Source organism: Ursus americanus, chromosome 4 (assembly GCF_024610735.1).
Source record: "Ursus americanus isolate L20-20 chromosome 4, mUrsAme1.1.p, whole genome shotgun sequence".
Lineage (NCBI taxonomy): Eukaryota > Metazoa > Chordata > Mammalia > Carnivora > Ursidae > Ursus > Ursus americanus.
The window spans coordinates 99,430,195-99,446,096 of NC_142130.1; the positions used below are offsets into that span (position 1 = coordinate 99,430,195).

A 15,902-nucleotide genomic window follows, 5' to 3' on the forward strand; every position below is an offset into this window, starting at 1 on the left:
GCGGCTTTGGGGCAATCTTACATGATTACACCATGGTGTATTAATTTTTTTCCCCTGAGTGTATGTTTTTTAAATTAGTAAACTATTTTTTAGAGCAGTTTTATGTTCACAGCCACATTGCGTGGAAAGCACAGAGTTCCTGTGCACCCCTATTCCCACACATGCACAGCCCCCCACTATCACAGCATACGTTTGTTCTATCAGTGAACGTACGCTGGCACGTCATTACCCAGCGCCCTGAGTTACCTTATGGTGGTGTAGATTCTGTGGGTTTTGACATATGTTTAATGACATACATCCACCGTTTACCATGCAGTCCTGCGTGTATTTTTTGAAAGTAATGGAGGATGACCATGTGGAGAAGGGTTCCCCAGGGGAAGCCTTGAGGCCTCAGCCCAGGAGCACACATGCGAGCCAGCACAGGGAAGAGCTCAGGAGAAGAGGAATGGAGAGCGCCTTCGGTCCCAGGCAGGCTCACATGGTGGCTGCTGGAGGGAAGCATAGGGTCTGAGCGGGCTCAGTTTTGGAGTAAGCGGACCCGGGGCGGGTCTTGGCAGGTTTGGTATGAATCTCACTGTCAGCTTACTCTGGGTCAGCTTCTCTCCTTTTCTGTAGGTCAGTGTGCTGCTGCTGGACTGTAGACGTATAAAAATGGTCATTCCGCTTATCTGTACAGCCGCGTTGCTAGGGTAAATCTGGCATTGTTGGCCTAGAGACGTTCGCCCTTCCCAGAGTGACTCAAGGAAGTACGTGTTCTTCCTGAGAGCACAGCAGTTCTAAGGACTCACGCATGGTTTTTATTGGTCTGTCATTGTCATGCACTTATTGGCACCCACCGCGAATCACATCATACCCTTGGAACTTATGAACGTTACCGTATTTGCAGAGAGTCTTTGTGCATGTGATAGAGGATCTTGAGATGAGCTACCTGGGTGTTTGGGGTGGAATTTACATGCCATCGAAGGTGTCTTTAGAAGAGAGAGGCAGAGGGAGGTCGGATGCACGCTCGGAGGGGAGGCAGGTGGGCACCAAGGCAGAGACTGGAGTGATGGGCCCCATGTCGGGAAGGCTGGAAGAGCCCAGGACTGGATCCTCCCCCAGCGTCTTCAGACTTACTGCAGCCTTTTTGCCGCCTGATTCTGGCTCAGTGACACTGACTTTGGACTTCCGGCCTCCAGAATGATAGGGAGTGAGTTTGTCTTGTTTGAAGCTAAGCTTGTGGGAATTCGTTAGCAGCTGCAGGACCTGCGCCCACTCAGCCCCACGTCTGCAGCGCACTCAGAGAAGATGTTTTCTTTTTCTTTTTGTTCCATGTCGCATCTTTGTGAATTACATTGGAGGTCTGAAATGTTTGCTTTTTCCTTCATGGTGAGTAATCTTTGTGTCCTATGTAAGAGTTCTTCCCCCACCTCATGGCCCTGAAGATATTCTTTTAAATTATTTTTTAAGAGCTTTATTGATCTGTCACATTGAAACACATAATCCACCTGGAGTTGAATTTTGTGAGAAAAGAGTCTTTTCATTTCTGTTTTGTGTGGCTACTCGGTTGTCCTGGCGTATTTGTGGAAAAGGCCATCTTTTCCCTACTGCTCTGGACTGATTGCTGCAGCGTTGCTGTCCTCGTCTATCTTACCATCTTACTGCACTCCCTACTATAGCTTCTCGGTGTATGTCTGTGTCTGGTCAAACCCGTCCCTTTTTATTTCTCAAGTTTCATTTGCTAGTCTTGGCCCTTGGCATTTTCCATGTACGTTTTAGCATCAGCTTGTCTATTTCTACACACACACAAACCCTGCAAGAGTTTAGATTCTAATTACTCAGACTCTAAAGATTCAGTTGGACAGAGAGGCATCGTTATGGTATTGAGTGTACAGACCCAAGAACATGCCACATCACTTCATTTTTTAGATCTTTCAAACTTTACCTCAGTAGTGCTTTCAGTTTATTAACTAATGAGACAGAGAGAGAAAGTGAGCACGAGCGGGGGAGGGGCAGAGGGAGAGGGAGAAGCAGACTCCCCGTTGGGTGTGCAGAACCCACACGGGGCTCGAGCCCACGACCCTGGGATCGTGACCTGGGTGGAAGTCAGAGGCTTAACCGACTGAGCCTCCCAGGCGCCCTGTGTTTTTAGTTTCTGTGTAGCGGTCATATATTTATCATTCATTAAATTTATTCCTGGATTTGAGATACAGTATTTTTCGGGCGTAGAATTTTCTTTTTTCTTTTTTTTAAATCACAGTCCTGCTTTTTAATTCCTTGAACATATTGATCGTGGTTATTTTAAAGTTCCATTATGTGGATTCCCTGTCTGTATCTTCCTATTATCTATTGGTTTTCATGGGTTGTAGTCACAGCTTCCTGTTGCCTGTAGGCCAGAGACTGTAGGTGTAGCAATGATTTGTGACTCTAGATGTTTCTGTGTTTCTCCATAAAGAGTTTACTTTTGCTTCTGGCAGGTGAATGGCCTGGGGGTGCATCTGTAATGTGCATTGCCTAAGCGCGGGGCATCAGACTATGTGAAGCAAAAACAAATAGAATTGCAAAGAAAAACAGATAATTCTACTGTCACAGTTGGAGACTTCAACACCCCTCTATCAGAAAAGGACCCAGCAGGCAGAAAAATCAGTAAGGACACAGTTGAATTCAACAGCATCATCTGTCCACTGGATATAATGGATATCTAGAGACTGTTTTATCCAACAGCAGCAGAATGCACATTCTTCTCAAGCCCACGTGAAGCATTCGCCAAGAGAGACCACATTCTGGGCCATAAAACACATCTTCACAAATTTAAAGGAATTGAAATCATACAGTGTCTTTTCTCAGACCACAACAGAATTGAACTAAGAATCAGTAACAAAGAGAACTCAAAATTCGTAGAGATTAAACAGCATACTTCTAAATAACACAGGTCAAAAGAGAAATTCATGAGAAATTCTGAAATATTTTGTACTACATGAAAATAAAAACACAACTGACCTAATTTATGGGATGCCTCAAAAGCAGTACTTAAAGGGAAACTTACAGCATTAAGAAGAAAGATCAAAAGTCAGTGACTAGATGGACATCGGGGGCGTTATGCTAAGTGAAATAAGTGAGGCAGAGAAAGACATATACCTTATGATCTCACTTATATGTGGAATCTAACAAAACAGAGCCCATAGATACAGAGAACAGATTGGTGGTATTTGAAAGTTGCTAAGAGAGTAGGTCTTAAAAGTTCTTATCACAAGAAAAAAAATGTAACTGTGTGATGATGGCTGACTATACTTAATTGTGTTCATTTCACAATACTTACAAATATGTATGAGGCTAATGTTATATGTCAATTATATCTCAATTTAAAAGATCAGTAACCTAAGATTCTTCCCTAGGAAACTATAATAAGAAGAGCAAATTAAATAAAAAGTAAACAGAATAGAAGAAATAATAAGACTTAGACCAGAAATCAATGAAACCGAAAACCAGAAATCAATAGAAAACCTGGTTCTTTGAAAGTCAATAAAACTGATAGATCTTTAGCTAGGCTAATTAAGAAAAAAAGAGAGGGGGTGCCTCGGTGTCTCAGTCGGTTAAGTGGCTGCCTTCGGCTCAGGTCATGATCCTGGGGTCCTGGGATCAAGTCCCGCGTCGGGCTCTCTGCCTTGCGTGGAGCCTGCTTCTCCCTCTCCCTCTGCGTGCAGCTCTGCCTACTTGTGTGCTCTCTCTAACTCTCTGTCAAATAAATAATTGAACTCTTAAAAAAAAAAACAGAAAAAGAAAAAAAATCCAAAAGAATTAATAAGCCCTCCTCCCTGCCAAAAAAAACCCTGAAATTAATACACAGTTAGAGCAAGTTTGCATGACTCAAGGTTAACATGCACGTCAGTCACTTGCCTATATACTAGCACTGAACAAGTGGAATTTGAAATTAAAAACACAATACCATTTACATTAGCACCTCCCAAGTTAAATACTTAGGTATAAGGCAAACAAAATATGTATAAGATCTGTATGAGGAAAACTACAAAATACTGATGAAAGAAATCAAAGAACTAAAAAAGTGTAGAGGTATTCTATGTTCATGGATAGGCAGACAATATTGTCAAGGTGTCACTTCTTCCCAAGTTGATCAATAGATTCAGTGTAGTCCCAATCAAAATATCAACAAGTTATTTTGTGCATATCAATAAACTGGTTCTAAAGTTTATAGGGAGAGGGAAAAGGCCCAGAATAGCACCACAATTTTGAAGGAAATGAACAAAGTTAGAAGACTGACACTCTCTGATTTCAGAACTTATTATAAAGCTATAGTAATCAAGACAGTGTGGTGTTGTCAACAGAAGAAATAGTAGATCAGTGGAGCAGAATAGAGAAGCCAGAATTAGACCGACATAAATATAGCCGATTAATCTTTGACAGAAGAGCAAAGATGGTCTTCTACAGTGGAACACAGATGGTCTTCTACAGTGGAACAAAGATGGTCTTCTACAGTGGAGCAAAGATGGTCTTCTACAGTGGAGCAAAGATGGTCTTCTACAGTGGAACAAAGATGGTCTTCTACAGTGGAACAAAGATGGTCTTCTACAGTGGAACAAAGATGGTCTTCTACAGTGGAGCAAAGATGGTCTTCTACAGTGGAGCAAAGATGGTCTTCTACAGTGGAACAAAGATGGTCTTCTACAGTGGAACAAAGATGGTCTTCTACAGTGGAGCAAAGATGGTCTTCTACAGTGGAGCAAAGATGGTCTTCTACAGTGGAGCAAAGATGGTCTTCTACAGTGGAACAAAGATGGTCTTCTACAGTGGAACAAAGATGGTCTTCTACAGTGGAACACAGATGGTCTTCTACAGTGGAGCAAAGATGGTCTTCTACAGTGGAACAAAGATGGTCTTCTACAGTGGAACACAGATGGTCTTCTACAGTGGAGCAAAGATGGTCTTCTACAGTGGAACAAAGATGGTCTTTCCAACAAATGGTGCTGGAACAACTGGACATCCACATGCAAAATAATGAACCTAGGTATGGACCCCTCACAAAAAGTCAACTCAAAACAGATCTCATCCCTAAATGTAAAAATGTAAAACTATAAAACTAGAAGATAAATAGAAGATACCATAGAAGAAAACCTAGACGACCTTAGGTATGGTGATAACTTTTAGATACAACACCAAAGGCACAATCCTTGACATAAATAATTGTTAAGAAACACTCTGTTAAATAATTAAAAACTTCTGCTCTGCAAAAGACAATGTTAAGAGTAAGCAAAGACAAGCCATTGACTGGGAGAAAATATTTACCACAAAAACACTTAGGATAAAGGACTATTACCTGAAATATACAAAGAACTCTTAAAACTCAGCAGTAAGGAAACAAACAACCTGATGCAAAAATGGTCCAAAGACCTTAACAGACACTTCACCAGAGAAGACATATAGATGGCAGATAAGCTTATGAAAAGATGCTCCACTTCATAGGTCATTGGGGAGCTGGAAAAGTAAAACAATGACACCACTGCACTCCTACGAGAACGGCCACAATCCGGAACATGGACAACGGCGAGCGCTGGCGAGGACGTGCAGTGGCAGGAGCGCTCACTCATGGCAGCTGGGAAGCAGATGGTGGCGCCACCTTGGAAGGCAGTCTGGTGGTTTCTCACCACACGAAACACGCTAAATGGCCCAGCAATCACATTCTTTGGTATTTACCCAAAGGAGTTGAAAACATGTCCACACAAAAGCCTGCACACAGTTATTTACAGAAAATTTGGAAGCAACCAAGATGCCCTTCAGGAGGTGAATAGATAAATAAATTGGTCCATCCAGTCAATGCAATATTATTTAACACTAAAGGAAATGAGCTGTCAAGCCACGAAAAAACATGGAAGAAACTTAAATGCATTAAGTGAAGTCAATCTGAAAAGGTGATTATATGATTACAACTCCATGACGTTCTGGAAAACTGTGGAGACAGTAGAAAGATCATTGGTTGCCAGGAATTGAGGGTGAAGGAGGGGTGAATAGGCAGAGCACAGAGGATTTGTAAGGCAGTGAAAATACTCTGTATGATGCCACAATGATGGATACGTTGTTATACTTTTGTCCAAACTCATAGAGTGTCCAACACCAAGAGTGAACCATAGCTAAACTGTGGACTTTGGGTAATTACTGTGTATCTGTGTAGTTCATCAGTTGAAACAAATGGGCTACTCCGCTGTAGGGTGTTCATCATGGGGGGAGGCTGTGCATGTGTTGGGACACAGGGTGTATGGGAGTTCTCTGTACCTTGCCCTCAGTTTTGCTGTGAACCTGAAATTGCTGTCTACATGAAGTTTAATTAAGCAAAATAAAACAAAAGAAGGGAAAAAAAAATCCCAACCTTCTGGAAAATAAATCTGCAAGCCCAGATGGTTTCACTGACAAATTTTATCACTTAAAAAAGAAATAACACCAATTTTACATAGTCTCTCCCATGTATTTTTAACTTTTTATTTTGAAATAATTTTAGACTCATAAGTTGCAGAAATAGTACGTAGAATTCATTCAGTTTCCTGCAATAACATCTTATAAAACCATAATGCATTATCAAACTATTTTCCATATATTCTTAATTACAGTTATTGTGCTAAAAATGTAAAGAATTCAGAAGTGTATGAAGTAGAAAATTAAATACTTCTCACACCAACCTCAAGCTAAATAAACAAATCACTATTAATAATTTGCTGGGCAGTCTTCCAGACATTTCTTGCACACAAAGAAATAGATACTTACACACATGTATAGTTTTATTTATTTGTTGTTACCAGAATTAAATCAATCTTTATGTATATAGTTTTCCACTCGCTACTTTTACCCAGTAGTGTATCATGAATCTGTGTTAAGTGATACCCATCCTCTACCTTCCAAATACCAGGGTATTTTTTAGGACCAACAGTATTCTGTAGTAATGACGTATGGCAGCATATTTTCTTCCCTTTTTTTTTTTAAATTAACAATTAGGTTGTCTCCTCTTATTTGTTGTTATATATGATGTGCTCTGCCTGTCCTTGTTGCTGTGACCTTAAGGAGTTATTGAATGCTTTTGAGAATAGGCTTTTAGAAACCCTGGTGTCTGGGTTGGGACTTGGAGACACTATTTGCGATTTTGCACTTGTAATCCTAAATGACTGTGGTTGGCAACAATGGAGGTCAACCTGAGCCGCATAGCATAGCCCCTACCTGGAGGGCTGGTAAGAACAGCTAGCAGCCCACAGACCACCAGAGACGGGTGGGCCCTGGTGTCTTCCCAGAGCCCCCCAGGCACCTGGGTGCTCAGCCAGGGGTGAGCTTTATCCTGGCTGAAATGCCCTCAGCGGTCGGGTCAGGGCGACTCCAGCTTGGTGTAGCAGTCGGGGAGTTTGGCTCTGCTGTTTGTCTCTTGAAGGTTTACTGAACTTGGGTTCAGAAAATTTGGATTTGAGTCCCTTTTCTATTAGCTTATTAGTTTGGTGTCTGCATTCTCTTTTGGAATTCCGCCTTGCTGTCTGTGTGGGCAGAAGTCGGCATTCAGGGGTGTGTTGGGTTCGTGTCTGAGTTGGATATGAGAAAAATGGTAACTGGTTACACATGAAAATGTGTAGCTTGGTTATGTTCAACTGGTTCGGTGAGAAGACACGGGACCACTTTTGCGATATCACAGGCATGAAGCAGGGAGTTAATGTTTCATTTCTGAATGCTCCCTTCACCTTCACCATGGAAATGTTCATTTGAAATGGAAACCTAAGAAGGAGCCATTTCTAGGAAACGAATACTTAATTTTTAAATATCCTGGAAAATCAGTGTTCTGCTTTTAAATGGGGGTTTATCAGTTTTAGTGTTGTGTAACAATATTTAGCTTTCATTTCAATTTGTCTTAATTACATATTTTTGTATATTTCAGAAGAAGCATAACTTTTTAGTAGATATTACTTTAAAAAAAATACGTGTGCTTTAAAGTTGTTCACAAGTTAAACAGTATGAAGCTAAATTCTACAGTCCTACCCTGGCCCGGCTTGGGGTCTGAGTATGCAGTAAGTGGGTAGGGCAAGGACAGTGCACTCCAAGGACACTGGCCGTTAGCCACGGACTAGGTGTGCTCACTGAGTCATGGACTGGCTGGTGTTAAAAATGGAGTGCTTAGCATAAAAAACAGGCAGAGTGAGATTTGCAGTATCATGCCATTCAGGTAAAGTAAAAATACATGGACACAAAGCAGTGTCCATTCTGCAGAACAAATTCAGATTAGAAGACTAGTTTGCTGTAGGGGTGGTGGGGGAATAAATAAGGTGGGGCAGGTGAGATACACAAGAGAGGCTCAGCGGGGAGGGCCGGGCTGAAGGGGCTGTTGCTAAAGCCGTGCAGACCCCCTGGGAGCTGGTGGTCGCTCTGGGCAGGACCTGGTGCTCCCAACCTCAGACTCGTCTTCCGCAGGGTGGTGTATGAATGTCTCCCCAGAGACTTCCAGCGAGTCTTTACCTAGATGGGAGACATTTTGCCACAAGAAATCCTGCAGTCAAGAGATCAGGTACAGGCCTGGCGAGGCCCCCGGGGATGGCGGCCCGGCCCTCCTGACTGCCGGCGGCCCGGCCCTGTGCTCGTTGGCTGGGGCAGGGGCTGGGAGGGGAGGAGGGCTTCAAAACAGTAAGAGCTTTCTCCTGAAGACAGCTTGCCCAAACAAGCTACTAGTGGAGATTGTAATATATATTTCTGGCCTAAATAAAGTCTCGAGGACATGACGGATTCCCGCTGAGCATGCCAAGTTCTCTCTAGGAAACAGACCGTGCACATAGCTTGAGAAGTGTCTCAGTGAAGACGCGCTTCCCGTCTTGCTCCTGGCAGCTCTAACTCGTCTTTAGGCCACTCCTCTTTATGACCCTTTGTCAGAACAGCAGTCCCTGTTCCCGAGTCCGGGCCCGGGGACGGGCTTTGGCCTGCCACCAGTGCTTGCACGCATGAGCCTGCGCAGGGCTCACTTGGCAGGCTTTGTAAAACGCTGGCTCAGGCTCATCCTGGGGGATGGCCTCAGAGTCTGCTTCTCTTCTTCATTTTTAACTTTAAAATTTTTTATTTTTTAAAATTTTATTAAATTTTTTTAGACTCTGCATTTCTGAATTAGAATCTGCTCTTAGGGGATGATCACAATTTTTAAAAATTAAAGTATTATTTACATACAATAAAATTGACCCTTCCTAGTGTGTAGTTCTCTTGGGTTTTGACAAACACATGCAGTCACGGGCCACTACTATCAAAACAGAACGGCTTCGTTGCCCCTGAAATCCCCTCGTTCCCCATTGTAGTCAGCCCTTCCCTCACCCCCATCCCTTGGCAACTGCCATCTGCTGTGTCCCTATAGTTTTATCTTTTCCAGAACGTCCTGTAAATGGAATAGTTTGGTGTGTAGCCCTTTGAGCCAGGCTGCTTTCACTTAGCAGTGCTCCTGGAAGCTTTATCCAGATTGTATCTATTGGTAGTTTGTTCCTTTTACTGCTGAATAGTGTTCCGTTGTGTGGGCAATCAGAGATATTAGTGTTTCCACTTTCTCCATTACGAATTATTTTTTCATTCTAAAACTTTGAAACTTTGGAGGAAATATAATCATCTTTTGCCCCTGTCATTTTAGGTGACATCACTCAAAAAGGATATGAAAAGAAACGGGCAAAGCTGCTTGCACGCTATATCCCACTTATTCAAGGTAAAGTCAGCACGCTCAACTCTTTTGTAACAGTTAATATTCTCACCAAACTTGACCTAAATATGGATTTTAGAGTTTCACATTGGTATGTATCATATTTTATTGAGGACTGGGCAGCATGTCTAATATTGAATAATATAATCCACAGGTTATAATTTACAGCTTGGGTTTGATATAGATGTCATTTCCAAGTAGGATTTATTATATTTTTATGATTATAGAATATGATTCTTCTTGTGATTACAGTGAGGAACATTCCCTAACTTAGGTTCGGAACAAATGCTGTAAAGGTTAAGGTTAGGGTAAATTGATCTGTAGAGCTAACACACTTGTCGTTTCAACAGGGTTTTTTGGTGGAATTTAATGAGCTAATTCTAAAATTTATGTATAAGTTGAAAGGGCCAAGGGATTCAAAATGTACTCAGAAAGGAAGAATGAGGTGGGAAGATTTGCCCTACCAGGGTAAGAAGAATTACTATCATGTTATCGTCATGAAGACGGCCTGGTCTGGAACCAGGGCAGGCAGCTGGATCTGCAGAGCGGGACCCGGAGCCCAGACACAGACGCACACGTGTGTGCAGACGTGGCCTGTGGGGGGGCAGCGTTGCAGGGCACGGTGTTGGCACAGCCCCTATCCTAATAGAAGACCAGTCACTGGACACAGGAATCAGTGTCTGGCATAGAAGGACCAATAGGAAAGGCGAAAACTACAGCCTCTTCGAAGATTGTTTGGAAAACTTTGGTCACCATCATAAGATAGGCGGAACTTCACGAGTCACTAAAGAGCCTGAGCTGTGACCCTAAGGGAGGAAGCAGTGACTGTGTTTAAATGAACACTGTCATTTTATCCAAAGTCACCATAAACAGATTAAGGGCAAGTCACACAGTGGCAGGAGAATTGTAACACAAATACCTGGAAAAGAACTAGTATGCAGAACACAGAAGGCAGCACCGTCCTGTTCGTTAACTCTTGTGATAATGGAAATGTTCTGTCATCACTAGCCACGGATGGCTGTCAAGCACTTGAAATATGGTTAGCGTAACTGGGAGCCTGAATTTTTAATTTAATTGTAATTAATTTAAACTTAAATAGCCAGAAGTCCCCCAACATGATTTTTTAAAAAGCGCAGGAGGAAACTGGTCTGAAGCCTTGAATCACTGTTTTGTGTCAAGCCTACTAGCCAACAGCAAAGAAAGATGTTTAACCTCAGTGGGGATCGGAGGAATGTGGAAGAAAGCCATAACCTGCCTGGATTGTTGGAGGGGTTCCAACAGTGGGGTGTGGTACAGCTGAAGAGGGGCAGCGGTGACCGGCCACTCCCCACACGGGTGCTAGGCGCTCTGGACAAACTCTGGGACATTGGCCCCTTGTCCTCTCTGTGCAGAGCAATGTTTACTAGATCCCTAAACTGCCAAGAGCTCAGACGTCCACCAGCAGAACCCATCCGGTGGAAAGCTTGAAGACCCCCACGCATCAGCCGGGATGAATCTCGTAAACATAGTGGGGAGTGAAAGAAACCATCGCGGAGGAGCACAGCCAGTACAGCTTAGAAAAGCACGCCGGCCTGCCCTGTTCAGGAGCTCCTGCGTAGTCGGTAAAGAGAGACAAGGAAGCGGTTTTCACGGAAGTCGGCGCACCGGGTGCTCGTGGGGTGAGGTGGCGCAGGGAGCTCCAGAGGCGCTTGAGTGCTCCCTGACTGCTGCCGCTGTCTCACTGGGTTTTCCCTGTGTAATAATTTGTAAACGGAACACCTGGTTTGTGCTGCCTACATCGGTATGATATAGTTTACAATAAATCAGCAATAAAAAGAGTATGTACTGACATTCGTTAATCCAAAACAAAACAGAAGCAATCTCTGAGTAAAATGGGAATTGAAGGGGACTGTTAGAGTGTCTTAAAGCCCACGTGACAGACGTCACCAGCAGCTGGCAGACCGTGGCACACACTGTGGCTTCTGCACCCCACGCAGGGGGAGAGGCCACTCTCCTCCAGGGGCCGCTGCCGCGTGACGGGGGAGCAAAGCAGGACGGAGATTGGAGAGCAAACGGCAGTCGTCTGCGCTCAGGGGCGGTATTGTTTTATTCCTTGGGGCCACAGGTGGCTGCCCCTTCACTCTTGAGTTAGGAAGAGTTTGTGCTTTGATAGAAGACAGATTCACAAGAATCGATAGCCTTTCCCTGGCAATATTTTAATGAAAAAACTTACATTTATAATACTTATTAATTCCTTAGGAAGAAAGTCACAGAACCTATATTAGGATCATGAAATCTATTTGAAAGAAATAGCCAAGACCCTAAAATATGAAGAAAGGTACTGATTTCCTCAATGGAAATTACTGTTTCCAAATTAATCTGTGGACATTATGTAGTCCAGTCTGAATACCACTGGCTGGTTTTTAAAATTTCCAAACTTGGGATTGGAAATAATCACCCATTTGAAGGAGAAAGGTTCCGAGAGTAGCCAATACATCTCTGAGAAAGAATACTAGTGGAAAGGGCCTGGCCTTCAGGCATTAAACCTGGTTGTGTGCACACAGCCCCAGCAAGCGGGTGTTGGTGTTCAGGGTGGAAGAGCCCGCCAGTGGCGGGGGAGGTGGTCTGGCAATGATGCAGGAGAGCGCGGAGAAGGAAGCCTTGTCTCAGGCTGGTGCCATCCTGGAGGCAGTGGGGCTGGGGTGCTCTTCCTGTCTACCATCAACGAACAGAAGCTTCAGAAGGGTTAAAGCTGGAAGTATGTTTGTAATTATAAGAGACTGTAACATTCAGGAAGATACTTGAATAACCTTTGATTACAAGATGGGAGACCTGGGCGTTAGAAAGGAAAAGAAAGCAGGTCTGATTCGTTGCCTAGAGATGAAAATATTTCCGAATGGCTGAGCTGCCATCAGCCTGCCCCAGCTCTGGGGTGTGTGCACAGGCCAGGGTTGTGACCCCAGCAGACCAGCGTTCCTGTAGCTCTTTCTCGGGAACTCATTAGCTGGATGAAATGAATAGAAGTTCAAAGAAGAGGAAATGAAAATGTTCAACCCCACCGGTAGGTATGGAAATGCAAATTGAAGTGAACCGTCTTCCTCCTATCAGATTGGCAAAATTCTAAAAATCTTTCTAAACACCCAGTGCTGACAAGGGTGTGGGGAGATAGCACTTCCATGCATTGCTTGTGGGCATATTGCTGTAACCCTTTTAGAAGGGTGTCTCTTGATACCTGTAAAAATAAAACTGTGCCTGCTCTTTCATGTGATAATTTCACATTGGGCTTGCATTTTGTGGAATAAACGAATCTATCTCAAAGAATAAAAGCACCCATATTTTGGAATGCAAATGTAAGGACGTCCATAGGCATGTATCCATAATGTGTAAGGTTCTATGTATTCTCCATTATGAACTTAGAAGTGATTTTATCCAGTCACAAGAAACAAGACGCCAGTCACAGTGCTGACCAGTGTTGCTATATGTGTATGTTTGCGTATGGATATGCTCAGATTTTGAAGAAGGAAGGCCTGTTCCCATCTTCTAGCTCTGTGCAACTAAACACCCCAAGAATGCAGTGCCTAAGCACCAGTGATGACGTCTGTTCTGTTCACACACCTGCGGTGTAGCCGGGCTCCGGGGCCACTTGCCCTGTCCACAGAGCCAAAGCCGGTGTCCTGGCGGCACTGCTGACCCAGGCCACCGTGCACTGGGCTCCCCGGCCACCGTGGTCCCCGCTGTGCCCTCTTGGTGCATTGTCTCAGAGTGTCTCCAGGTCACACAGGATTGCCTCTGCCCCACCGTGTCCAGCAGTGGGTTTGAGGCAAAGATAGATGGCCTCTTTTCAGGAAGTGATAAGGGCTGGCAGAACCCACGGGGCTGGAAGTCTATCTACTTTTATGAGATGTCTTGAGGCAGAGACTAAAGTTAAACTTTGTCACTCTGATGAAGCATGACAGAGGGCTTGCGTTGTGCTGTTCGCAAAGGTTAGCAAATTAGAGCTCAAGCAACACCATGGATTCTGTGTCATGACCCAGCATGCTTGGGCCCCGTCCCTTCACTCACCACACTGCCCTATGGGCCTATGTGGTCAGGGGCCATGGAGTGTGGCCAGCTGTCCGGGTGTTGGGTTTGCAGACAGCAAGCAGGGTCCCCAGGCTGAGGGCGTCAGCCCCTGAGGTCTCTGCACCCTGTGCTCTGCAGTTGTCACGGTCATGTGCACCCCCACTCGCCACCGTTCCGTGTTTCTGCCTGTGTCCAAGGACAAGTGGTTCCACCCCAGTGACTGCTTCGTGGGATGTTTTTTGGGGAGTTGGCTGACATCACGGACAGTGCCAGGGAAAGTGACACAAGCCATTTCAGATTCAGGACATGTTGACGATGAAGAAACACGCTTCTGAAGGACCTTCCCAAGAGAGTCTGCCCCAGGTGGCCGCACGTGCTGAGCTGGTGGCTCAGGGACGCTGTGTGCTGGTCACCCTTTTTGCAGATGGTGGACAGTGAGGCAGGGCAGCCTGGGCACTTTCGGGGGAGAGAGCGGGAAGTGGGTATTCGTGGCTCTGTCCCCAGCCTCCAGATCCAGGGGTCTTCTGGGCTTCAAGGGCCACCGCAGGGTGCGTGTGCTCAGATTACGGTTGTCGGGACAGTGTGTGCTGTGTGGCTGTTTTAAATGGATTTTTCCATCACTGGAAAAGCGAATTGTTGACACAAGATGTTCCTACAAAATTGTGTTGCAGGAGTAGACCCATCCCTGCAGGCGGAGAGCAGGGTCCCCGGCCCCTCACAGACCACAGCCGCAGGGCCCAAACAGCAGAAGCCGAGGCCCACCAGCTCCCGGGACGAGCGCTTCCGGTCAGGTAGGGACCAGACGGGGGGGCCTCCCCTGTGGACTTGGCTACAAACGTCTGCTAAGCAAATGGTTTTACTTGAACGTCATGCTATTTCTCAAGAGAAAATCTAACCTTCACACAATCACGGTGTCTCTCCGTGTAACCTGCAGGGTTGGTGGTCTCTCCCCCAGGTTGCTTATAAAAATCCCTAGAGAAATCGTCCTTCCCCCCGCAATCAGTGTAATTTCTTTCAACTTTTTGTCCATTTTTCTGCCTCAAGCTTTGGGGTTGGTATTAGTACTTTTTGTACGTTATGGAACAGCTTTACTACTGTAGGTGTTTTTACTATTTTTTCTTTTTCTAATTTTGGAGCGTTCCTTCTAATGAGATTTCTGCCACTCTATCAGTGCTTTTATCAGTATTTAAGTTAGCCTGTGATGTTTTATTTGAATGATCAGAAGGCCTATTGGAGACATTCACGTCGCGTGTCAGTAGTTTCTGCGCACCCCGCTTCCCCTGTTTAACAACATTTCCACCCTGCGTGAGCATATATTTCCTTTCCATTTAAGCTTTTTTGGTAAGCCGTTTTTTTTAATGATGAAAAACTTTCAACAGAGATAAAGAAATGACCATTTTGTTTTAAGAATATCTAAGAGGAATGTTAAGATTTTAAATGTTATGTTAACATGGGAGTGTGATGAAGTAAGGAGAAATTTTTGATCAGATAATTTTTTACTAATTTAGCATACATTTGTCACACTGTTAATATTCTTTTCTGATTATATAAATAATACATGTGATATCAAATATATCATGTTTAAGGACAAAAGTAAAATCACCTGAACTCTGAATCCTGAGACAACCCCCCTCAGCATCTACTGAGCACGTGCAGACACCCACACGTGCACGTGGACACCAGCAGGTGGACATGGACACAGGCACGCAGACACCCGCACATGCACGTGGACACCCGCAGGTCACACGGACACATGCACGCAGACACCCACAGGTGCACACGGACACAGGCATGCGGACACCCACAAGTGTACACGGACACAGGCACGCAGACACCCGCACGTGCACGTGGACAGCCGCAGGTGCACACGGACACATGCACGCAGACACCCACATGTGCACGCGGACACCCGCAGGTGCACACGGACACAGGCATGCAGACACCCATACGTGCACGCGGACACCCGCAGGTGCACACGGACACATGCACACAGACACCCACACATGCACGCGGACACCCGCAGGTGCACACGGACACAGGCACGCAGACACCCGCATGTGCACGCAGACACCCGCAGGTGCACACGGACACAGGCACGCAGACACCCGCATGTGCACGCAGACACCCACACGTGCACGCGGACACCCGCAGGTGCACGTGGACAGCCGCAGGTGCACAC

At 44.9% G+C, this 15,902-nt stretch overlaps 1 protein-coding gene across 2 annotated transcripts in view; it reads left to right on the forward strand.

Moving 5' to 3' along the window:
- DIP2A (DIP2 acetate--CoA ligase A) overlaps nt 1-15,902 on the forward strand; it is a 112,614-nt gene that overhangs the window by 14,836 nt on the left and 81,876 nt on the right. For both annotated transcript variants that reach the window (XM_045776964.2, XM_045776963.2), the window contains exons 2-3: nt 9,617-9,688; nt 14,395-14,514. In XM_045776964.2, coding sequence (XP_045632920.1) covers nt 9,617-9,688; nt 14,395-14,514 — 192 coding nt within the window. The remainder of the gene's footprint in view (nt 1-9,616; nt 9,689-14,394; nt 14,515-15,902) is intronic.